General features: G+C 46.2%; 1 protein-coding gene across 2 annotated transcripts in view; it reads left to right on the forward strand.

Annotated features, from left to right (window-relative positions):
* The first annotated feature begins 918 nt into the window (after window positions 1–918).
* Window positions 919–26,981, forward strand: part of AASDH (aminoadipate-semialdehyde dehydrogenase) — a 630,945-nt gene continuing 604,882 nt past the window's right edge. Inside the window, exons 1-3 of one of the 2 annotated variants that reach the window (XM_086962613.1) lie at window positions 919–1,270; window positions 9,986–10,236; window positions 24,845–24,965. In XM_086962613.1, coding sequence (XP_086818739.1) covers window positions 10,007–10,236; window positions 24,845–24,965 — 351 coding nt within the window. In that variant the 5' untranslated portion in view covers window positions 919–1,270; window positions 9,986–10,006. The remainder of the gene's footprint in view (window positions 1,271–9,985; window positions 10,237–24,844; window positions 24,966–26,981) is intronic. The other variant, XM_086962614.1, reaches the window with a different exon arrangement.

Raw genomic sequence — 26,981 nt, forward strand, 5'->3', positions numbered from 1 at the left:
TGCTTCTCAGGTAGCTCTAGGCATGAGGCCACTCCCCCTCCTCCCACCAGTGAATTTGTTTTGTAGGTTGGCTGGTCTGCCAGTGTGACGAGGACACGCAGGGTTAAGAATAAGAAAGATTACTGGAAAAAAATCGGAGCATTATCTATCCTGCTTAGTCCCAAGATCCCTTGTCACAGACAGTCATTACTAACACCTTCCACCATACTAGCCTCCATATCATTTGGGCTTGGTATTTTAGGAAGTAACATAGGGTAATGAAGCCTCGTAACATCCGTGGGTGAGACTTATCTAGTTTATTTCTCCTGTGCGTGGTGGGATCACCTCAAAAGTAAGTAACGGATGTGACAAGGGCTCTCTGGACCAAGGATAAATGAAAGTTACTGGTAACTGAACATACATAGATATATACACACGAGGCATACTTATTTATGGACACTGGTGCATGAATGTACAAGGCACGTTCATTTATCACCCGGCACGTCGTCTACACAGGTAAAGGACTCGAAAGCACCTGGCACACACACATTCTGTCGACGAGATCAGGTTTCCGGTTATTGTATCTCGGCTTTATTTGTTCTATAGCATACTGAAATCGATGAGGTTATAACAGTATTTACATATATGTGCCAAGACTAATCATAAGCGATCGATCATCGTTCCAGCACATGAACCTTATCTCCCATTACATGAAATAATATCTAAAACATTCAATTACCTCTACTTTGCTTCCGGTTTTAACCAACTTAAGTGAACGACGTTCTTGCAAAACTAACCAAAGAGCGAGTTACTAAGTAAACCTGTGTTTCGCATATCCTGCCATTGGTTAGAAAAATATGCCGGCCCCGAAAAAAACAGTCTACCTACACCAAATGAAACAGGCACCGCTGCTGCCCCGGAAACACCGCTCGCTGCCCCGGAAGACGTGGTCCAGCTGTATGTGAGCCGGTCTGCACAGCCGCTCTAGCGGAGGTGTGTGAGTGCGGGATGGTGACCGGAGAAATCCTGACTGTTTAAGAAGGTGCTCCGCCTGTTGGAGAAAGACTAGAACAGCACAGCACTGTCATGTGAGTCAGTGGGTCAACCCTGTGATGGAGCTGGCCTCTCGACAATGTAAACACAAGAAACAGGTCAGCAGGTGACGGAACTGTGCGAGTTACCAGAAGTTGAGGGCGACGGTGTCACGGGAATGGCCATGTTTGGAGAACAAAGTAGGATACTCCTGCTGTAAGCTCTGCGCTGACAGATTGGATTTCCGCAGAATGCAAGGGTACGTGTGCATGCTTATTGTAATTAAATGCGTGCTTCTTTTAGGACTCAGCAGCTTGTTAGGGTGAACATGCACATACTTTTCCCCACTGCCTCTTTCTAGGATATTCTTCATAATACTACTTGATTGTGCAGGATGGAAAAAAAAATAGTAGGAAAATTCTGTAAGCGATAAAAGAGGCTATGGGGAAAGTGTAGGTAAAGTGAACGTGCTATATTGTGATTTGCTTCTATCTACTATTTATTTTTTTCCAACTTTTAGGTAAAATGTGCTGGACATATGCACCACTTCCACAAATTTTGTTTAAGCAGTTGACCTCCATCTTTTTGGGGGAGACAACTTGATTACCATAAATGTTTGCTGTCTTACAGCTGAAACCATTCTCTATAAAGTAAACCACATTTTGTTTTCTGACTCTATCGGGATATTCTCAAGAACGTGCGATAATCATCGCCAAAATAGGTTAAAGCAAATATTCGTATCGCCGTCTATCGCGGGACAATTACTCTGTGTTAACGTTGTATTCACAATACAGCGGTAATATGCAATAGTTTCCCGATAACGCGTCAAATGTCAGCGATAAAATCACCGGGACGGTGATAAAAATCTAAACCCGAACGTGAAAAAAGTTGCGATGAACCCAACTGCGATAAAAAATTCAGCAATAAGCAGCGCCACATCTGTAAGTCCCTCAAGTCAGGCGGGAAAAATCACTACAAAAACGTTAGCAAAAACCCCAAATAAAACACATACAACTGCAAAGCACCATGGAGGTAGCCGGAGCAAGTACAGAGGACAACCAGAACCCCACAAGCCCCACGGAGGACCAGCCTGGGACCATCATTGGGGAGACGGTAGCAGGAGTTGGGGGACCAGACACTGCACAACAGGACCTAAGGCAACAGCAACTGGGTGAGTAATGACCAGGGACTGGGGGGACGGGGGAGATGGGCACAATGGCACACATGTACAATTAAGAATAGCACATCTGCGGACAAACCATGCCCAAGAGTCACAACTCTGACCAAGAGCCCAATTTACCAAGTCTGCCACATCTCAGCACTGTGTAAGCACAGAAGTGAACTGCACACTGCCTGAAAGGGATAAGGACCCGCAAAATCAGAGCTGAAGGGGCAACTCGCCAACAATGAAGCACACACATATAAGAATCCGAGCACCTGAACATTGACAACAATGTGGTACAAACTGCAACACTTTCACAACAGAACAGAGGACACAACCGCTGCCGCTTGTGTGCAGGAAATGGCCAATTCGTATTGGGCATAGCAGGAAACTGTGAGATGACAATGTACAAGTACAACCTCACATCAGTGATGCCGTAGAAATGTCAACTGTCCCGCCTCAAATAGGCATCTCCTCACAAACAGTCCCAATGTACATTGTCATGCAGTCTGTTAGTAAACTTCTACAATGCATGAACATACATGTGAACACAATGTCAATCTGCATCTTCCCTTCACATTGCAGAGGGAGAATCAACACCTCCTACAGAGCAGATCCAACAGCACAGCACTGTTGATGAAGAGGACCACCCTAACATCGACGCCCTCCAACAGCTCATGGACAGCTCCGGCACCCCACCTCCAGGAGCACGGCAGCCCAGCTGCATCGAGGAGACCCCACCCCCAGCACAAACCACACAGCAGGAAGCACCCACCACCACAGCTGGCTCCCAGGACCCCCACGACCAACACATGGCATTCCAACGCCGTGTGTTAGTGTGCCAAGAAAAGATGTCTGATAAGCTGCGGGTTGGGTTCGACCTCATGGCAGTCAAATTAGATGCCATACGTGTGTGTCTAAGTCCCATCAGGGACCACTTACAGTCCCTAAAGGACAGCCACTGTCTGCTCCATGCTCTCCAACAATCCATGTCTGACAGCGAGTTGAGACACTTAAGGAGAATGATAGAGAGCTTGGAGCGGATGCAGACGGAAAAAATGTTTGCCACGGCTGCACACCAGCAAGATGTAGCTGGGATCTTCCATGCCCTGCAGATCCTCTTCATGGTATTGCCACCACAGGCATGGCGCGGATGAATGCTGCTGCTACCACTCCATCCACATCTCCGCGCCCTGGAGTGTCAGTGCCACACAGTGCGGCAGGCATTCCACCTCCGGCTCCTAATATGTCACTGCCTCACAGTGATGCAGGCAAAACCCCACCACCCACATGTGAGGCAGCTGACACATCAGAGGACGAAGATGATGATGAATCCGGCTTTGTGGCAAGAATGAAGTGGTAGCATTCATCTCCGCCATATGGCCGGTTTCAGCTTGGTTTTGCCCTCTGCATCATGCCCTGGAATAAAACCTTCCATTGTCCCCCGATACACTCAGCGATACTCACCTTGGACCTCGACATGGACTGCCATATTTTGTCTGGTTACCAATGACACAGTAATCACACTGCGGACTGAAGTCTTCCACTTGTGAGGAACTTGTCAATCCCTAAAGGACTCTGGCTGGCCCTCCATGGGGCAACAATGTAAAGTGGGGTTTGCATGGCCCTGTACTGCTCAAGCTTCAACACACCACTGAATGTGAATACAACATTATAATTTACACAGATGTGTCATGGCTATGATAAATCAAGTATGTAAGTGTGGATTAATGTAGGGACAGTGATTCAACAAAAAGTTACTCCCTAGGTAATGCAATCAATGCGCATGTATGGCCTTGACCCAGATAGGCAGTGGGACACACATTGTCATTCAAATCAACACTCATCACAGTTGAATACAAGTGAAGGTGCCTAGACTTTATTAGCAAATGCGTGTCAGTATGGGCAAGATGAGTGGCACAACATGCAGACCAATTCAGCAGTATGTCGGAATGAGGAACGTTGCCAAGCACCGCTGTCCACTCCGGCGGAGTGCCTCACTTTTCACAGGTGTGTGTTAACCCGCTTCGTTGTCCGCTTATGTAGTCGGAGTCCAGGCGAATGCAGCCATGTCCACTGTTTTCATGGGATATGTGACCAGATATCTAAGATGCAACAAGGTGTTGGGACATGTGAAATGGGTTCCAATCAGTTGTGGCTGCAGGTACGTAGTTACTCGTCCATGAAAGCGATTGCAGCTTCGTAGGCCATCATTTCCAATATGAGGTCGTTGTCGACTTCATCAAACAGCGAGTCCATCCATTAGCAGCTCCAAATGTGCTGCATCCACCCCCTTTCACCAATTAGCACTACAGCCCAATAGGGGAGCGGTTCAATGGTCACTGCACACGAGAATGTGTGCAATCTCCCCGGTCCAGCGGCCAGCATGTATGCCAAGTATGAAAGCATCCCATAAACGGGTATCATAGTGACACTCCTGGTCTAGGGGCACCAGATCTGAAATCATACACAAAAGATTCAATCATAAAGGGTCCATGACTTGAGCTGCACTGAGGTAGGGGCACCAGAGCTGAAATCACACACAAAAGATTCTAACATAAAGGGTCCACGACTTGAGCTGCCCTGAGGTAAGGGCAACAGAGCTGAACGTGCTCATGTGAAGAAATTGTTAATGATTGTGTCCCTTCGGGATATTCCTTCTGCAGCTGCTGTGGGGTGTGGCACACCTGCCTTATCTTTATCTTCATCATCATCATCATCATCATCCCAGGTCTTCCCCTTTGCCTGAGGTGACATTGTTGCGTCCGCTGTCCACAGCACGAAACTCAATCACAAAGGGTCCATGAGTTGTGGTTCACAGGGTTAGTCGCACCTGAAGAGCTGAGCGGGATGCGCAGCCAGCGTTGATGGTGCTTCCTTTCAGGTCAAGTTTGGATTTGATTTGTGTGAGCCCTGCTGACTGCAGTGAAGGCCGGAGGCAGCGGTCAGCAAGGGCCCACAGCCTAGTGGCGTTGACTAGAGCTGCACAGAGTTAGTGGCACCTGAGGCGCTCAGCGGTTGCGCAGCCGGCGATGATGCATCGTCCGGCCGGGCTGCACTGGAAGCAATGTCTGTTGCCTACTGGACTGCGCCATCAATAAATCAAGACTCAATTTGAATTTGGGAACCTTCTGACTGCAGTGTAGGCCGAAGGCAGCAGTCCACATACACACACATGACTCCGCAGTGCTGTGCTGCTGGGAGCGCTGGGGGCCTGTGACGCGAAAGACAGCGATTGGCAGAGGAGGCTAGCAGTCACGGTGGCAGACTCGTGGCAGGGTGAGGGGCGCCGGCCTGGCAGACGTGTTGGCCATCCCAGAAGTGAACCACGCCCAGAGCTGTGGCCTATTTATTCACACTCCTACGCTAGACTGGCGTACGTCGGACCAGCCCACTCCGCATACGCTTACAGAGGGGGATGACAAAGCTACATGACTGAGGTCTTCCCCACTGCCTGTGGTAACAAGGTTGCGTCCACTGTCCACAACACTACGAACACCAGCGGCATATGTCCACATGGATATGTCTGTTCTCTGCACTCTAAAGTCTGTCCTGCACATCACCGCCACACTTGGCATTGTGTACATTCTTATTCATGGGTGACTTGCCTCCTTCACACTTACTTAGTTCCCACCTCTCCCCACATTCTGCAATTGTGTGGCTGGGGGCCATACCGTTTTCCGAAGGTCAGCTGTCTTCTTCTGCGCTTCTCGGTGGTTTTCGAGGGGGCAGGGGTCCAAGGGAGGGGGTCCTGGGGGAGGGGGGTGGTGGCGGTATGTGTTGTGGCCCTCTTGGGTCTCCGAGCTGCATGATCAGTAGCTCCATGGCATGTGTTGGTTTTCAGATGTGGCTCTGGGCTGGACTCCCTTTTTTTTGTTGTAAAAGGCAGGTGTTAAATCGCTGCTGCTAACCCTCATCGCCTGTTTTTGGATCGCATCTCAGATCTAGCTGGTCGTTGAGAATGCCGCAAAGTTGTGTTTTTGCATGGGAACACCTACTCTGCATCTCATTAGTGTTTGTTGACGCTCTCATCCGTGGCGATGTTTTTTGCGTCAGCTCTCGCTGGAAATCTGGCGATGTCGTCAGTTTGCAACAGCTTGAGAATAGGGCGATAAATCTTTCGCCACTTTTGCAGTGTAAAGTGCAGATAAATCGGCGATGAGTCCTTGAGAATACGCCCCTCGGTATGTATATGCTAGAATCACTCCAAAGTACTCTGACATCCAACTGATATGGCCCATTCTGTACAAAACTGCCAAATACATAAATAGAAGAAATGCGTTCCCCTATGGTAAAAGTGCTGCAAAATAAACTATTTGGTTCACTGCAATTTGGGGCCAATATTTTCTCCTATCACTATCAAAGAACACCAGGCACCACTGCTGAGTGGAGCAGTTTTCTGTAGAAAGGAGTTTAATTTCTGCAAAATTTTAATGAGATGTCAAGTGGTATGTGTATTATTTTCTTAGTAACGTTTAAGCTATAAACTGGTTTAAAAATTCAAATTTTGTCTAGGGTTTTGGATTGTGTGGCAAATTTTACCTAGAGTCCTTTGTGATCCATAACCATGCTTGATAAAACTGGGCAAACCTGCCGCCCAATTTTAAAGGGATAACAGAAAGGTCTAGACTTACCAGTCATTCCTCTGATTCTCCTTTCTCCTCAGTTATATCTTCCCCTTGCTCTTTGCCTCTGGGGGTAAAATCCGCCACAGCAAAACGACTGTTGGCCATGGTACCCTCTGCAATCACGTGAAAAGGAGCCTCTGGTGATGCCTTGGCCTCGGCCAAGGAACCGACTCCGTGTTCTCACGGCCAACCCAAAAACACGATCATTGAATACTTTCTTTATCTCTCTTTGAGACTTATTTTGTGAACTAAAGGCCCCCACATACCTCAAAAGGTCCTTAATAAAAGCTTCTCCAAAAAGGGGACCATTGGCTGAAGGCCCTTTCTCTTTGGATGCCAGATCCAATAACTTTGGGTCTATTTTGAGTAAAATACTCTTCCTCCTTTCAATAGAGAGTGCAGTAATAGCGTTGCCTAACAGGCAAAAAACTCTCTGGACCCAGTGACGTAATTATTCCATGCCAATACTGTTGTTGAACACACAGGCCTCCTCAGCCATGTTAAAAACCTTAGACGCGGGCCAACTATATCCAACAACCTGTCCTGACAGGAATAAAGACCCCTATCAATACCCTTTCTGGGGTTGCGACCCTCTTTTCCAATAAAGGCGATGATCTTGGAATCAAGTTCTGGAGTCACCAACACTTTATAATCAATAGTGGGCCGTGGGCACTTGGACCTCAGTCTTACACACACCTCTTTAGGCATCTTCCTTCAGACCCAATGCTGATTATAATCAGTCATGTGATCCAAAGGAGACCATTCTGGTGACAGGGGGTGCTTAACCAGTAAAGGGTTGAACATGTTCTGACCTAGGGGGTCTAAAAGAGAACCACTCTTCTTGTTCAACATGCCTTCCATCTGCAGCTTCTTATTGAATGATACATCATCCTCCAAATCAAAGTCGGAAAAACAACTAAGTTCTACCTCCACACTTGCGGAGGAATCATCACAAATCACAGCCTTGTGTTTGTGACCCTTCTTTGACACATCATCATGCGGGCCTTTTGTTTGCCCATCTTTGATGCCTATGGCATCTTCCTCTTGCCTGTTGATACAGAATACATGTTCTAACAAAGTAGACTTCTTTTGTTTACTCAGTGGGATACTGGTAACCACATGCTTCTTTTTCAGAGAAGCTTTCTTAGCTGACCCTTGCACAGCCTCTGTTTCTGACCAGAAACGCTCCTCGTCCAGCATAGATGATTTTGAAGCCAATAAGTCCAATTTTCTTTTCAATCTAAGAGACAACGTGGTGATTTTCTCAATAGCCTTATTATGTTTTTGTCTTTCATGGATCCTTCACTTTACTTAATAATACACTATGGAAAAAGATATAGACCCAAAAGCACTGCCAAGATACAAAAACCCTCAAAGGTAGAAGACAACAATGGTGGCTTGACAAAATGCAGGGCACAAACGAAGATATAAATTCAAAGTCACCAAAATCACCAAAATTATCTTGGAAAGTTAAGCCTTGAACCATAGTCAATTATCAACAAGCTAGTAATAAAAAGACATCCAAGAATCTGTACATTTTTTCCACCTTCTGTCAGTTACCAACAACCTAATAACCGATCTCTGAAAACCGAAAGAAAAACCTCCACAAGGAGTCCGATAAACAAGAAAAACAAATCTTGCACCCTCAATGACGAACAGCTGGTAGAAGAAAGCTGTTGCGGAGAAACAAGCCTGTCAGAACGAGTGTTCTAAGGTAAGCGCCCGCTATGGAAACAAAACAGCACAAAAAGACCTTTAGCGGTCTAGTCGTTCGCGCGCACGTTCGCATTGAGCGACATCAAGCACACAAGACTCCATCAGTGTCACAAGAGCTATGATCAGTCCCTGCGACAAGGCAGCGAGGCAGGGGTCTCCGTCACAGTGCCCGAGTAGAACGAGGCAACAGGTGAGGAGAGTGTGTCCTCGTGGGGCTGCAACGATGGATACCCCTTTACGAGGCTAAACCGATCAAAGAAATGGTTAGCCCGTGAGAATATGCCTTAAATAGATAAAAACCCTCAAGTGGGAAATAAAAATGGGGGCGGGGGATTAAAGTTCACAAGGTGAAAAACGGGGTAGCGAGTACCCCGCAGGGCAAAAACAAGAGTGAGTAAACACCATAAAGTACCCTAGAGTAGAAGATACGGGCAAGGCACAGAAATACCAATTATCAAAGGGCGCATCTATAGAATGTCGTATACGCATTTTACCTTAAATCTAGCGCTCATTACAACTCACAACCAGGAAAATTAAAAACAAAGAGTTATATTTATCTGATTGAGCAGCAGCAATAAAAGAAGGAAGAGGACTGGTTGCTGGGGGTGTTTTATTGTGTTGGAATGTTGTTCGAAAGTTCTATATTCTCTTTTCTGGAAGCTTTTAACATGCTGCTGATTGGTGTCAATAAAGGATTTATTGCATAATATTGGCCACCGGGTCTTGACATAAAATCATTATTCACCTGATTTTCTATTTTGTTTTCAACTCCTTTCACTACAGCTTAGAAGTACTATTGCACACTTCACATTCACTCTCTGCTCTCCTATTTCAATTTTTTAAAAATTGCTTTTCTTTTTCCCCCTCCATTTAGTATTGTCAATTGTCTTGTTCATTTTTGTACGTTGTGTGTTTTTTCAATCTTCTGCTCTGTCATACGTGTTGCTTGGATTGTTGAGGTGCTGTGCCAGGTATCTTTAAAAGGTAGGCCGTGCACAAATCAGCATCCAACAGCAATTCCTGGACAGAAGCATGTCTGAGTATTGTTGTCGGTAGCCAGTGGATATGTTTATTGTAGCTTTGTAATGATTCAAATAAAGTCTTACTAGGTAAACTTTTTAAACTTTTGAACAATATACTCAATGATTATTTGGTATTCATAACCTGTGATTGGTAGCATATTCTCTACGGACTGAAAATGAAACACCTATTTGAGAGTTTGCTGCAAATGCATCAAAGCAGTTTGAAGTAAAACATAATGTACCGCTTTTTTTTAATAGAGCTAACAGTAAGACACAGGCAAACCATGCTGTTTGTTGTGTTAAAATGTTGTCAACTTAAAGATAGAAATGAATGTGCGACGTGAGATATAGCAATCTGGTCTGCCTAAGAGAGAATTTGTTTGGCTTTCATCTTAAAAGCAAAATGCAAATTTTACTCACCACTTTGATTTTGTTTTTTCGGACAGGGGACAAAATATGAGATCGAGATGACACTTCATAAGCTAATGCATGAAGCAGCTGTCCTTAATGCTGATAGAACAGCAGTGTGCTTTGATGACTGCACTAACCACGGCCCATGCTTCTATTCTTATAAAGAGGTGATTCACTTGGCCAGAGATCTTACACATTTTCTACAAAAGCACTGTGATCCAGCAGAGAACTGTGAAATCGGCCTCTACTGCCATCTTGACATAAATCTGCCATCATGGATTTTGGGGTAATATTAGAAAATCGTTTCTTAGCATTCAGATATATAGTACATTAAATTAAATTCACTAAATTGTTTTCAAATAAACTCCTTGTTTTTTGCTAGTATTGCACGAGTACATTCTGAATCAATACATTTACTGCCTTAACAGGGTGGCCGTTTGTGAATCTATCTTTGTGCAATCTATAAGTATGTAACTGCTATTAATAGAGTGCATCTGAATTTCATATTGACACTACTGAATGTATGTAGGGCCTCAAAAGGTGGATGAGCACACAGAGCATACATAGTTTCCAATCTTATTTACATGATGATGAGAGGCACACAGTCAGTCGTTGAGCAAAGGTCTCAAAGACATTCCATAGAGAAAAGAAACTGGAATTCCCCTGCCAATAGCTTCCACCCAGCATCTAGTACACCGGCAGGACATGGCTTTTGCGCCCACTGCTCTTTTTTGTCTGCATTACCTACACAGAGCATTAACTGTAACCAAACCTATTGATAAATCATTTAAATAATTTGTCATTTCCTCTGTGGTTTCACTGGAGACTTAATATTGAACAAGTTAGCTTTTTACTGAGGGGTCGGAAGTCTGTCTGTGAGTTTGTTGATTTGCGCCCTTTTTGCACTTGGCAATGGAAAGTACATTTAAAAAAAAAGGAAAGGTTGATACAGATCAAGGTTTACTTGAGTCGTACAATTAGTAATAATGCACTAAGTCCCATTTACGTTGTCTTGGTGAATGTACACGACCGTTGTTAAAGGGTTTCATTTCTGAGTAATATCATTTGATTTTTACAGTTGTTTTGCATCTTTGTCTAATTAAGGTAGTAACATTGTAATAACATGTACCGTTCCCATATTTGCTTAAATTTGTCTAGAGACATGTTCTGTAAAAAAGTGTACCGATTCTTTATAGCTAACACTCATTCAGGGGTTGTCTCAACCCGTGTCCCACGTCCCCTGCATTTTATTTTCTACTGCAGCACACCATCATTTGGCTATTTTTCTGCAAACAATTCCCTCCTACATAAATTAATTTGTGCTCATTTCTGTATCAGAATGAGAGCACAATGTTAGTCATTGTGTTTACTTGTTTCCAAATACTCAAACACCTTTGGGGGGGAAATTCGTATTTTGATTTTAACCTGTGCTACAGTTAATTAGCCCAAAAATACTTTAGTATAGCCGTTAGACTGAAAAATCGTTCACTTTTTAATAGAAAGCTGAGAGTTGGTACATACATTTGTCTTTGTAGGGATAAAGCGTATGACGTCATATAGTCTAATCTAAATCCCATAAATATAAAAAAAATCATTCTACATCTTCTGTTATGCATCAAATTTGGCACAAAAGTTCATGTGTGCACGTCAGTGCATGTCATGTGCATGCCCACTTTGGATGTAGACGTTGATGTCATAAATATAATATCAAAATGGACGTCAATAAGGATGCCAGTAATAGGCAACAAACACTGTAGTGAAAGTAAACTTATAATTTTCATTAATTGTTTCCTTACAACACAAACTATGAACATGTGGATAATGTTTCTGTTGGACTTGGCCCTTTTGGCAGGTTCACCCCAAAACTTTTTGCTTTTTCCTAGCCTGTTTCTGTAACCTGCTGTTGGTGATTTTAGGCCTCTGCACACTTTTTCACTGTGGTACAGTGTAAAGTGCGTGAGCGCTCTGTGTATGTGTGGTGAGTGACCTGCCCTCCCATAGGAATGCATGGGGAATATGTGTGACCATGGTAGAATCTGATGTGTTTTGACAATACAAAAGTAATTTTTTTATAACCTTGTGTGGAGTTCCTTTTGTGGTGTGCCTAGGATGTTGTTGCTGTTGTGTGCGTGCGCAAATGCTTTACACATTGCCTTCGGGATAAGCCTGTCTGCTCGTGCCAAGCTACCAAGGAGTTGAGCAGGGATTATCTTGGCGTGTGACTACCTTTCCCTGACTAGAATGGTGGTTTCTGCCTAGCTTTGGCGTCAGCCTTAGCCAACCAGAAATCCCAGTTCTAACATTGTTGGACAGCGGTGAGGATTAGGACTTGTGTTTGCACAGTACCACAGCTGCAACTGGCTACATTACAAAACTCTGCATTCTAGATAGTCACATGTTAGTGATTATTGTTTGTTATTTTGTTTTTCCTCAAGAGTGTCATTTTCAAATGTTGTTCCTGCGCTTTTATGTTTAGTGGCAGATGAGAGAAAATGACAGGGCGGGACACCAGTAGAGGGGGGAGGTTCCCATAGATCAGAAATCCCTTGCTGGGTCCACTGCCCAATCCCTGTTCCTGTCCCTGTGTGGGTAGATGGAAGAGAGGGAGTGTGGTGGAGAAATGGCTTGCTCGGGAGGGTGGTTATCCCCTGAGTGTAGTGTGTGTGTCTGGATTCCCCAGTATGGTAGGATCCAGTGGTGGCAGCTAAAATGTGTCCAGTGCGTGAAGTCCCATTCCCAGTTCCCAGAGTATGGTGCCTGGTGCTCAGTAAGAGGAGTAAAGGTTGAGAGTCAGTGGCAGTGAGAAACTGTCTCACCAATCTGGAGGGGGAGTGTGTGGATGAGTGGTGTGTTGAACTGGAGGAATTGGTGTGAGTTTGTTTGTGTTATAAAAGGAGCTTGCAAGGGAAGTGTACCTCTGGTGGTGTGCAGGAGGTCCAGCAGAGGCACTGGACAAGAAGGTGGATGTCTGGCGGTGTGCTAGATGTCTGGCAGAGGCATTGGGGAGTGATTCTAAAAGTAGTGGCTTGTGTATCTGATGATCCTGTGTAGGGGAAGAGGTTCATGTGTAGCCCAGCTAGGTCCCAGAAGGATGGTATGGGTGTAGGGGCTCACGTCCTGTCTCAGTGGAGGCGGAGTGAGTGTGGGAAGGTGTGTCCCACGTTGGCCCGAAACCCTGTCTCAGGGCCTGGAGGGTTCCCTAAGGGAGCGCCAGGTCAGGGGCCTAGGCTGTACGTACAGGTCATTTGAGGAGAATCTTCCTGTGTCTAGAGGACGGGGAGTGTCTGTAACCAGAACTCCGGCGGTCCTGGTGTTGGGCAGTACCGCTCCTAAGTGGAGAGTGCAGAAGTCCTGGTTCGTGGGGCATTTGACTGTCTAGAGTGCTTGACCATTTGTGGGGCCTCTGGAGGTCGTTCCCCGAGAAGGGGGGAGGCCAGGTTCAGGTTAAGCCTGACCTGGAGGGAAGGGCCTCTGTAGTCAGTGTCCTGACCGGTTTTTGCTTCCAGGGGTACCGCTCCAAGGTGGGAGGGTGCAGAACTCTGGAAGGGGGTGCAGAGGGACGGTGTCCTTCCCTCTGACCCCGGTGCAACCTGAGGGTTTAGATCCTAGGTTGGGCTGCTCGTTGTCGCTGCTCGACAACGGAGAAACAGCGGCCCTCATCCTCCTAGACCTCTCCGCGGCCTTTGACACTGTCTGCCATCGTACCCTAGTACAACGCCTCAGCAACGTCGGAGTCCAGGAGAAGGCACTGGAGTGGATCATCTCCTTCCTCGCCGGGAGGACACAGAGAGTCCGCCTCCCCCCGTTCAGATCTGAAGCCACCGAAGTCATCTGCGGCGTCCCCCAAGGCTCCTCGCTCAGCTCAACCCTCTTCAACATCTACATGAGCCCACTCGCAGACATCGCATGCCAGCACAACCTCAACATCATCTCCTACGCCGACGACACCCAGCTGATCCTCTCCCTTACCAACGACCCCGCCACCGCCAGAGCCAACCTTCACGAAGGGATGAAAGAGGTAGCCGAATGGATGAAGAACAGCCGCCTGAAACTGAACTCGGACAAGACGGAAGTCCTCATCCTGGGATCCTCACCCTCCGCCTGGGACGACTCCTGGTGGCCCCCCGCCCTAGGCAGCGCACCCAAACCAACAGACCACGCACGAAACCTGGGCTTCATCCTGGACTCCTCCCTCTCCATGACCAGACAAGTCAACACCGTCTCCTCGTCGTGCTTCAACATCCTGCGCATGCTACGCAAGATCTTCCGGTGGATCCCCACCGAGACCAGGAAGACGGTCACCCAGGCCCTCGTCACCAGCCGTCTGGACTACGGCAACACCCTCTACGCCGGAACCACCGCCAAACTCCAGAAGAGACTCCAGCGGATCCAGAACGCCTCAGCACGACTCATCCTGGACATCCCCCGTCGCAGCCACATCTCCGGACACCTGAGAGATCTGCACTGGCTCCCGGTCAACAAAAGAATCACCTTCCGTCTCCTCACCCACGCACACAAAGCCCTACACAGCCAAGGCCCAGGATACCTCAACAGCCGCCTCAACTTCTACGCTCCCAAACGGCAGCTTCGCTCGACCAGCCACGCCCTCGTCGCCGTCCCCCGCATCCGTAGAACCACCACAGGGGGACGGTCCTTCTCCTACCTCGCCGCCAAGACTTGGAACTCCCTCCCCACCCACCTTCGCCTGACCCAGGACCACCTCGCCTTCAGGAAGCAACTCAAGACCTGGCTGTTCGAGCAGTAACAGACCCCCCCTCCCCAGCGCCTTGAGACCCTCTGGGTAAGTAGTGCGCTATATAAATTCGATGATTGATTGATTGATTGATTGATTGATTGGAGATTAGGAAACTTCCAGGTCAAGAAGGAATCTCTGCCAAAGTAGATCAGCTGAAGAGACTGAGGGGGCTGCCCTTGCTGTGTGATCTGGGGCTCACCTGCAGTTTGTTGTTTCCACTAAGGTAGAGGAAAGGGGATTTTGCTGTGTGCTGTGTCCCCCCACCTGCTTGAAGAGGAACTGTGCTGTGTGCTTTGTACCTCTGAAGTGAAATAGTTTCCAGATCCCAGGTGGTAGACCAGTTGATGGATAGAGGTCCTGAACTGGTATGAGAGTTGTGTTCTGGTGGGTGCTTCCCTGGGAGGGTGCGGAACACCAGAAGTAGAGGTAGGGTGGGGCATTCTTGCCCGTGACCTCTGGTCAGCCTGAGGGTGTGGTCCCTAGGTTGAAGGATCAGTGGTAGTTGTAGCTACACTGAGAGAGAGAGAGAGAGAGAGTGGAGATTGGCTATTATGTGCCAGGGGTCACTGCCCCCCACTCTGTGGATTGGTCGGGACCTGTGACATTTGGATGGCCTAGGGCCTGGTCTTGGGCGTGGATGACTAGAGAGTACCAGTGGGGTATCCTAGTTGGGCCAGAGAGCTCTTGTTGAGAGAGATCCATGTGGGTTCAGAGTGGCATAGAACCGGAAGGTGTCCCTGCCGTGCGGGCCCGTGTCCGTGTTTTGTCGCCCAAAGCAGGGAAGCCAATCAAGGGAGTGATTGGTCTACCCTGCGTTTTGGCTGGAAGGGGGTTGTGTTGGACCTGGCCCTTTTGGCAGGTTCACCCCGAAACTTTTTGCTTTTTCCTAGCCTGTTTCTGTAACCTGGTGTTGGTGATTTTAGGCCTCTGCGCACTTTTTCACTGTGGTACAGTGTAAAGTGCGTGAGCTCTCTGTGTATGTGTGGTGAGTGACCTGCCCTCCCGTAGGAATGCATGGGGAATATATGTGACCATGGTAGAATCTGATGTGTTTTGACAATACAAAAGTTAGTTTTATATAACCTTGTGTGGAGTTCCTTTTGTGGTGTGCCTAGGATGTTGTTGCTGTTGTGTGCGTGCGCAAATGCTTTACACATTGCCTCTAGGATAAGCCTGTCTGCTCGTGCCAAGCTACCAAGGGGGTGAGCAGGGGTTCTCTTGACGTGTGACTCCCTTGCCCTGACTAGAATGGTGGTTTCTACATAGCTTTGGCGTAAGCCTTAGCCAACCAGAAATCCCAGTTCTAACATTTTCAATTTTAATTAAAGAATACAAGAATATATTAAACACTGATAACATTTCCATAATATGAAACAATGATGATTCAAGTTTGTAAACTGTCTTAATTTTGATAACAGTTTCCACTGCAAAAGCAGAGTTTGGTGTACAGAAGTCTTGCCTTTGAGCATTTTCATTGATTTTGGCACATCTTTTTGCACCCACAACAAATAAGTTCTTTGTATGCCTTTGTTGCCTCTGAAATGGTTGTCCAAGGTACCATTACTTCATCAATCTGCTTCCTGCAACAATCATTTAAATTTCACAATTCTTGCATGGCCACTTAAGTCTGACCCCTAACATGGCCCCTTTGGTACGCAGATTGTTTAACATGTTGAAGAAGAACATCTTGTTAAAGTGGAATGCTTTCAATAGTTCTGTTGCCATTTGCAAACACGAATTGGCGAGCACTATTTATTTCATGCAATGGACAAGTGCGACTATACATTAGTACAATGACTCTCTCCACATTTCCATAGTGAACAGGATCAACAGGACTTGGTCGATCTCTCAGAAATTTAAATGCAGGAGTAGCAGAAGAGGATGCCATCCAGGTGTCATGAACTGCTTTCTTCCCTCTCCCATGAAAAGCTGATGTGGTGTCGAAACGTGTTAAAGCTTGTAAAAAGTGCAGAGATTTACATATATCAACGTCTAAGGTTGCTGCAATACTGTAAGCTAGTAGTTAGAGAAACTTTTTTCCTGTAACAAATTCTAACCACAGTTCTTTGGCATCCAATGTTTTTAAAATTAGTAATCGCAAGAACGACTACATCAGTATCTACTGTACGAATCATTATATTGGAATTACCTTCAGTTGCTGCATAAAAGAACAAAGTATACCTGTGTGTCTGCTTCCTTATGATTGCATGGCGATATCATTCGAAACTCATAATTGGTGTGGATCTTGCAACTTTATTCGGACAGATGACAATTACTTGCTTCCCTTCGATGTTAATAAGTTGCACTCCTACTCAGTAAACGAAAGAACTCTGTCTTGTTTTCATCTCATTTAAGGAAACTTTGCCAGTCACTGCGTACAGGAGTGTTAGATTCAACTCACTTGCAAAGACCCTCACCTCCTCCAGTATAAAAATATCCCACACAAGATCCAATCTCTTCACGTTCCTTGCTTGAGTTTCTATGTTTAAACTGCTGGGGTATAATCATCAAATGTTTTACAAGACTTGAGAGGAAGCATATTTACTATAGTTGCACCATATAATATATTTACATCACCTCTGGAGCAGTGTTGTGTGTGGTGGTACTTCTGGCAACGACAATAGCTGCAACTTTTGTCCTTGTCTGAATTTTCCATTTGCATATATATATGGCTGAAAAGACCAAGTCTCGTGCTTGAAAAAGTCTTCCAAATTGTCATTTATAACTTAACAAAACATAACATTACATGACATAACATAACATGTGTATTTATAAAGAGCATGTTCACCCAAGTGTATCTTGGTATGTTTATTGCCTGACACCTGATATATAATCTAGCAAAAAGATTGCAATTACTTTTTAACTGGGATAGTTAGTTTGTCTTTGGACTTTACGCAGGCTAATGCTGAGTAATTGAAGTTTGTTCCTTGGTATTGTATGTGTTATGGACTTCAAACATGTTTGCAACATTTCATGAAAATAGTAGTTATATTGCGATCTACCTATTTCATGTGCTGTTTTCACTGACATGATAACGGTAGCAAGTCCTGTCCAGATCAAATAGATCACTGCTCTCCTCCATAAACAAATTACCAAGTTCCTCCTTAGTGTACAGTAGAGATTTTACATCTTTCCTGAAATATTTTTGTACACTAGGAATTTGTTCATGGTGGCAAAGATTGTTTTTTTTTGGCATTCAGAAATGTTTGTTCAAATTCATTCACAACTTCTGAGAGCTGAAGGATTTTCCGTCAGATCTACAGCACCTACATTTCCCTTGATTAAATCATTTTTCTGATCATAATCTGAATTTCAATTGATGAGAACACACAGTTGTTTTTATTGACAATGAACTTTCCTTTACGAAACTCTGAGTGAATGTGTGGATGGCGTTCTGCTAGTGTCGCCATGTCGCAAATGTGGACAGACAGCCATCAAGAATAATGACTATGATTTGTAGCAAACATTTATGGAACCATCTGATCCAATACATGTACATACAAATCAAAGTTACCCGCTCTAATTGAACAAACAAATTCAGGTGCAACTTTCTGCAGATCCGTAACAATTGCCCTAAATTCAAAGTGTGGGTGCTTGTTCGATTTTTACTTAATTCATTTAGAAATCTCCCTTTTATTCATGGGACTTTCTAGATTCAAGATAACTTTGATAAGCCTCCCTATAGCTCAGCAAAAGTAATTTGATGAGCATGACGTGTACGGGTTAGGTGGGAAATCTTCAATATAGCATCAGCTTTTCCCATGGTAGTTATGTCAGATCACTCTAACATACTGGTTCATCCACTGTTCGAAAGCCAGTCTCCAAGTACTTTAAAGAAAGCCATTTCAATATGAAGCCCCCTCATCATCACAACAGATTCATATTCACCATAATGATGTGGTACATCCCATTTAATTTTTTTGCTAGGGCAAAGAGAGTTTGATCCATTGAAATAATAGGCAATTGCCCTAGATTGAGATAATCAACAGATTCTTTAATGACTTTCATGCAATGCAATACCATGGATTTTGAATGAGGACTTTCTGTGAACAGCGGCAACAATGCAGTAGTTGATAGCGATTTAATGATAGGTTGTACCAATGCTGCATGATATGTTTCCCAAGATATGCTTTCATCAGAAGAAATGTTTCCACTCACATCCTTGCAGAATACTCGTTCAAGCCATTTATATTCATAGGTGTTATCAGCATCAATTAGAACACTCTGGCGATCAACAACTACAAACAGTAATTGAACATGATAATCTATATTGTTCATTGAAGGTGGTTAGATATTTGTATACAGTACTGGAAGATCTGAAATCTGTTTTGACTTTGCCATATTAGAATTAATCACCACAATCAATTCATTCTAGTTCTCATTATGTGTGTTGTGTCAGTTATAGCTGTTACATGAAAGGAGTCTTTAGCTGTCATGGACTCGGTGTGTGATCTATGTTATCAATATTTCCATTGGTGAGTACTTGCTACTTCAGTTTTGGTGGACACAGAATTTGTTCACTCTCATGCAGTGCGCAGATGCCAATTCCTTCCTCAGCAGATAGTTGGGAAACCCTATAGTATGAAATACAAATACCTAGTTTATAGAACCTGTATATTGTCTTGATTTCTCAGTTGAATGTGTCTAGAAAGAGAAATGTATATGAGCAGAGGAGTTTCTTTGTTGCTGTTATGTCTAGGAATTGAAGAAGAGTCTGTTCTTGTATTCTTTACACTGTTAAACGTCAGTAAGTAGGAAATAGACAACTCTATATTGGTAGTGACTGTTTCACAGGAATACTGATCTCTTGTGTTGGATCCATCAAGCATAATTTTAACAAGGGCAAGATGCATTTTGGGAACTCATCAGTTTCTACAATCATGCCCAAACGTTCCATTGAAGTTTTCAGATTTCGGCACCATATCCCTTCTAACAACGTACGCTGCATTAGCAATATTTACTGCGTCAGAATCTGACTTGTAACACCAATGTACTAATGCAAAACATATGTCTTCTTCGAGAGCTAATGGGACAACTTTTCCTTTATTGTATGCCTTTAAACTTCTTTTATTTCTGAGAATGCTCTCTTTTAGTCTTGTCGAGTTAACCTTACCTGTAGTGGAATCGAGCTGCTTTACTCTGCTTGTGTAAAGGTTTATTAATCACAGAGTTTAGAAAGTGTTTTAACCTTTCCCACTCATGAATCTTTCAGATAAGATACAAGCTCAGCTAAAACTACCCTTCTACTGATTTGTTTTTATTCTTTTGTACACTGCGTGCTCTGTTATAGAGTCCAAACTAAACATTTATGATGCTATTCAGCATCCTGTGTGTGCATATAACCCCTAGCCAATTTAGCAATAAGTGCTGTATCTTTAACTAATTCGGCACACTTACGAACATTAGCATCAACTTCGTCTGTTTTTGCTTTATGCATTGCAGATGTATCTGAATTTTATTTGGAACTGGAATTGCCGAACGTGTTTTAACTGATTTACCATATAGATCTGCATCACTTTGTTTTCTTTTCTAAGCCTGTTGAAGCTTTAAATTGTCTTACCTGTTAAAACCCGATTAATGCCACACTGCATTGTTAGTCCTTAATGTCTGCTCAATACTAGAATCCTCATTACAAAGACAAAGAACGAAAATTGACCAATTTGTTACAACATCATCAAAGTGCTGGACAGCTTGACCCCTGGCGGTGGGTGTTCCAATAAGGTATTGTTTTGATGTGCTACTCATTTTCAGGCATTACAGAAGACATGTTGAAGATGGAACAAAAAGAAAGGTCTTAGACAAGATCCATTCGGGGTCTTGCTTTTATATGATTATATTACAAAGACAAATGTCTGCACCAACTAAAAGCTTTCTATCTCAATGTGAGTGATTTTCATTATATAACAGTAGCTGTACTACTTCTAAGAGACTTGTATCTTGGGTTTGAGTGTTTTGAGAGCACAAGAAAACCATTAGCCATTCATCCCACTCCTGCGACCACTGTGTCCACTCCTGTGGCCTGGTCGCCCCACCTCTCCTCCTGCTGCCTCAACTTTGCCTGGCTGCTTACCTTCGCCCGGGCGACCCAGCCGCCGCTGAGCCGGCCGCCCGCACCACAGCACCAGAGTTTCCCGCCGCTGCCTCCCTGCGGCCCCACCCCCGACAGCCCATTGGCCGACCCGCCGCCGACCCTCCTCCCGGCTGCCCTATTATGTCACCCCCGCGCTCGCGCAGCTGGCGCTCTTATTGTGCGCCAAAGGCAAGCCCGTCTGCGCCCGTCCGCGCCTGGACCGCGCCCAGCGCCAGTACCCCTGGCCCCCGCCGCCGATGCAAGACTACCCGACAGACCTACGACGCCGCCACTCTCAACGCACTCAATGCCGGCCGAAACCCTGCCTGCTACCGAGCAACCCCGAGACGCACCCACGGACCCTTCGCCTGCCAATCCTGCCGATTCACCTGCTACCGGACCTGCACCACCCCCGCCAAGACGAGCACCAGCAGCAACCACCTGAAGTGTATCCTGCTCAACACCCGCTCCGTCCACAGGCACGCCGTGGAACTCTGGGACCTGCTCGACGCGACAGCACCGGACGTCGCCTTCCTCAGCGAAACCTGGATGAACGCCTCCTCAGCGCCCGACATCGCCATAGCCATCCCGGACGAATACAAGATCAACCGGAAGGACCGCGTCAACCAGACAGGAGGAGGCATCGCCATCGTACACAAGAACACCATCCGCATCACGACTAACTCCGACGAAACCTTCACCGCCGCCCAACATCTGCACTTCCAGATACACACTGACCCCAAGACCACCCTCCGAGGCACCCTCATCTACCGACCACCGGGACCACGCACGCAATTCAGCGAAGACATCGCAGACTTCATCAGCCCGCACGCCCTTCCCTCCGCCGACTACATCCTCCTAGGGAACCTCAACTTCCACCTGGAGAACAACAACGACCGAAACACCACCGCCCTGCTGGACAACCTCGCCAACCTCGGACTCAAGCAACTGGTAAACACGCCCACCCACTACGCCGGACACACGCTTGACTCCGCCTTCTCATCCAGCAAGCACATCTCCTTCAGCCACGCCACCGGGCTCCATTGGACTGACCACAGCTGCGTCCACTTCAGCTTCAGAAGAACTACGACCCACCACCACCCGCAACAGGTTCCCCGCCGAAGCTGGAGCAAGATCACCGCCGAACAGCTCACCGCCTCCCTCAACCAGAACACTCCCACCAGCACAACGGACCCCAAAGAAGCAGCCAGCAACCTCACCAAGTGTCTGACCGCCTGCGCCGATGACCTCGCACCACTAAAGAACCCTCCCAGCAGACCCGGCAGCAAGAAACCCCTCTTGTTCACCGACGCACTCAAGGAATCCAAGAAGAACTGCCGCACCCTCGAGAAAGCCTGGCGGCTCGACCAGACCACAGACAACAGGACCGCCCTCAAGCACGCCACCCACAAACACCACCAGCTGATCCGCACAACCAAGAAGACGGCACTCAAAGAACGACTGTACAACAACGCCCACGACAGCAAGGAACTCTTCAGCATTGTCAAAGAGTTCTCCAACCCCAGTGCCAGAAATAACAACATCACTCCCTCGCAAGACCTCTGCAACTCACTCGCCTCGTTCTTCCACCGCAAGATCGCCGACATACACAACAGCTTCGACGCACAGACCACGCACCCTACCACCGAACCAACGCCCGCCACCACCACCCTCTGCAACTGGACCCCGATCAGCACCGAAGACACCACCCGCACGATGAACTCCATCCACCCCGGATCACCAACCAACCCATGCCCACACCACATCTTCAACAAAGCTGACGCCATCATCGCACCACATCTCTGAGACATCATCAACTCCTCCTTCCACACCGCCACCTTCCCGGAGAGCTGGAAGCACGCCGAGCTGACCGCCCTCCTGAAGAAACCAACGGCGGACCCCACCGACCTCAAGAACTACCGTCCCATCTCGCTCCTTCCTTTTCCGGCCAGAGTCATCGAGAAGACCGTCAACAGACAGCTTGCCGCCTTCCTCGAGACGAACGGATCCCTCGACCCCTCGCAGTCCGGGTTCCGGGCCAACCACAGCACTGAGACCGCCCTCATCGCAGCCACCGACGACATCAGAACCCTGATCGAATACGGGGAAACAGCAGCCCTCATTCTCCTGGACCTCTCTGCGGCGTTTGACACTGTCTGCCACCGCACCCTAGTGAAGCGCCTCAGCAACATCGGAGTCCGAGAGAAAGCACTGGATTGGATCATCTCGTTTCTCGCCAGAAGGACCCAGAGAGTCCGCCTCCCTCCGTTCAGATCCGAGGCCACCGAAGTCATCTGCGGCGTACCACAAGGATCTTCACTCAGTCCAACCCTCTTCAACGTCAACATGAGCCCCCTCGCAGCCATTGCACGCCAACACAACCTCAACATCATCTCCTATGCCGACGACACCCAGCTGATCCTCTCCCTCACCAACGACCCCACCATCGCCAGAGCCAACCTACACGAAGGGATGAAAGACGTCGCCGACTGGATGAAGAACAGCCACCTTAAACTGAACTCAGACAAGACGGAAGTCCTCATCCTTGGATCATCACCCTCCTCCTGGGACTACTCCTGGTGGCCCCCGGCCCTGGGCACCGCTCCCAAACCAACGGACAACGCACGCAACCTAGGCTTCATCCTGGACTCCTCCCTGTCGATGACCAGACAAGTTAACGCCGTCTCATCTTCATGCTTCAACATCCTGCGCATGCTCCGCAAGATCTTCAGATGGATCCTCACTGAAACCAGGAAGACCGTCACCCAGGCACTCGTCACCAGCCGACTGGACTACAGGAACACCCTCTACGCCGGAACCACAGCCAAACTTCAAAAAAGACTCCAACGCATCCAGAACGCCTCCGCGCGACTCATCCTGGACATCCCCCGACACAGCCACATCAACGGACACCTGAGAGACCTGCACTGGCTCCCCGTCAGCAAGAGAATCACGTTCAGACTCCTCACCCACAAGGCTCTCCACGACCTGGGCCCCAAGTACCTCAACGACTGCCTGACCTTCTACACGCCCACCCGCCAGCTACGATCGACCAGCCACGCCCTCGCCACCGTACCACGCATCCGCAGAACCACCGCCGGAGGAAGATTCTTCTCCTACCTGGCAGCCAAGACTTGGAACTCCCTCCCCACCCATCTACGGCGAACACAAGACCATCTCTCCTTCAGGAAGCAGCTCAAGACCTGGCTGTTCGAGCAGTAACTTACCCCTCTCCCCCAGCGCCTTGAGACCCTCCCGGGTGAGTAGCGAGCTTTACAAATGCCGTGATTGATTGATTGATTGTTACGTTTGACTTTAGCATGGGTTCTCCTTAATTAAATGTTGATGCACAATATAAGCCTTTTACAAGATGAAAGTTCAGAGTTGTGGTTTTGCTGTCAGCCAAGGCATTTTAGGAAGCTGCAAGATGCCACTTTCACTGGTTGCACTTCATACTTTTTTTAGTGCTAGCGCTACCACTGCCAGCCATTGATCTGCTTAGGGGGAAGGCAAAGGCTGAGATCTGTGATATACCTCATCTTCTCTGCCACGAGTAATTGTGAGGTGTGTGGGTAGAAAAGTTTTCCTTAGGTAAGAATGATTGTTAAAAGGAGCAGAAAGGCCCAGAAGGAAAGTAGAGAACCTGTGATGTTCCTGAAATGAGGCGGGGTCATCAGTGGAGGAAGAGGCTGATGGATACAGTATGGCAACTTAACGGACATTTCATTCCAGTTTGGCCATCTTACCAAGCAGAAAAAACGTCATGAAAGCAGTCAGAAAATTACTTTGTATGTGACCTTGTTAATATTGGGAGTTGTCCGTTTATATGGCAGTTTATAAAGTTATGAGGAAGAGAATTCAGTACTGCAACCTATATGATTAATTTTGAGGTCCCTCCAAAGTGTTCTAATTTGTGGGCAGCTGACCTGTTCACTTTTAAGGCCCATTTCCAGGTTAGGTATGGGGCACTCCTATATATTCTTTATGATTCAAATTATTTAAAACTATAAAAATGTGCGGTTTATCCTGCAATATTTTAGTTTTTGTACTTCTGTTTCTTTTCGTTAGAATTCTCCAGGTCCCAGCGGCATATTCTCCAATTGATCCGGATACCCCACCAAATGTGGCTTTTGATTTTATGAGGAGATGTAACCTTAAATACATACTTGTGCAAGACAACAGAGTACAGGTAAGTGATAGGCCCTAGTGATTGATTATTTGCATGACCGAATAAATTAGTCTTGTTAATGAGGATGCACCACTTCATATAGATAAACAATTACTCCCATTTTTACACTATCTGAGAAAAAAACATTTGCTCTGAAAACCAATGAGCCTACTTCGAAGAGCACTAAATGTTACTTCCTGTTACATTCCCAGCCACCTCACAAAAACTAACCACATTATAGTAGCCTTGATAAATGTCCACTGACTGCCCACTCAGCAAAGGGTCAGATTTAAAAGTATCTGCCTGTAGCTTGCCACCTACATTGCACTACCAATCAAGTCACATATTGCCTCTGCCTGCCCCCATATACAAAGGGTTTAGAGTAAGACTGTGACATTTTTAACATTCCCTCCCTCTGGAACACATGTCCTCTACATATTTCCCTTGAAGGCGAGCTCAGAAAATTCTGGAGACCACTGAAGAGCCAAGCTCTTTGTTCAGGCCTTAGGTTAGAGTGCAGTAATAATTTTGTTTTCCTACCTCCGTCTTCCTTGATCAGTTAGTGCCATTAAGCATCCTTTGGTCGTTCTAGTGGTTTGCAAATACACAAAAATAAAATCATATATGAATGTATACTGAAAACATTTAGTTCATGGGGTAAAACCATTTATATTAAGTTCGCAACATGGAAGTTGGACAGTTCCACCTTAAAAGAAGGGAAAACATTTAATACTTATCCATAGCCCCATAACACCTCTGGAACCTCCTTTCCCAAACCCATCAACATACCTTATGGCTCTCTGCAAAAGTTGATCCACCTAGTTGTAATTACTATCTGCTCTGCATTCCAACCGGTAGTCCTCTAAGTTCTGAACGTGCTAGCCTGACCTCACCCCCACCTCAGCAGTTCCTTACCTAATGCTCTCCCTGTTGTCGTCAGGGATGTGCACCATTTCCCTTTACCTTGACTTGTGTTGATTATGTGCATAATAACTTAGACTGCCCTCCGATCATCTTCACAAATGTTTACTACCCATCAATGGATGGAGTACTATAGCTCTCGAACCTCCTTTGACATATAGGTGACAACTGGCTACCATAGCATTCTAAAGGGTTTCTCCCTCCCATGTCCTGCGTGTTATAGCCACATGTCTTCTCAATGTATAATTTGTGAACCCCCAGTTGTGCAGCAGCATTTGTTTTGTTGCTAACAATAAGAGTAATGTTAATTGTTTTCTTCTCATAGAGTGAGTAGATCGAATCTGCTACAATTCCCAGAAGCATGACCTCAGAACATCTCCTTGTTGCTGACTGTGTGATATCTTTGATCACTTTTAAACTTCTCCCCAGTAGCATTGGACTCTAGGTCAGGACCATAAAATGTGTGTCAAAATGTTTGTCAGTGTTCCCACACCAACTCCTTCCTGCACTCCATCCAGCAGGTTTCTGATGTGCTTAGGTCTATCTTGTGTAGTTTTTCCATGGTTGTAGCACCATTGTTATAAGATTTTTTTTTATTGTTTTTATTAAGATTCATACACATGTCAAGTACAAACAAGAGGAACAGGAGTTCCAACAAAAGAACCAGCCAGCCAATACAGTAATATACAAAGCTTCAAATTACAAGACATCGGATTTACATATCTGAAATAATACATCAAGCATACAGCACGCGCAGTCCAGGTAGCAATATGTCTATACACATCTCAATCTGTAGTATAATCCATTTCGTATGAGAAAGGCACATGAAATATCAGAGGCGAACAAAGAGCATAATTCAGCCACACCAACAGTTCAAAGTCATGCATGATGGAAAGTCTACAAAACCAATGCAAACTAATTTAGTACATTTAGGCAACACTGTATTAGGTATCCGCACCAAGACTAGGTGCAGGGGACTCCGCTCCAGTGCGCGTCCAACACAGGAATGGCTCCCATATGTCATGCGGTCTTGAAGTCGGGGGCATCAGCTCCCAGAATATGCCAAGTTGTGTGTGACCATATGTCACATCGGGCAGCCAGTCCTTAAATCTAGGA

The sequence above is a fragment of the Lissotriton vulgaris genome, chromosome 3_1, assembly GCF_964263255.1.
Source record: "Lissotriton vulgaris chromosome 3_1, aLisVul1.2, whole genome shotgun sequence".
Lineage (NCBI taxonomy): Eukaryota > Metazoa > Chordata > Amphibia > Caudata > Salamandridae > Lissotriton > Lissotriton vulgaris.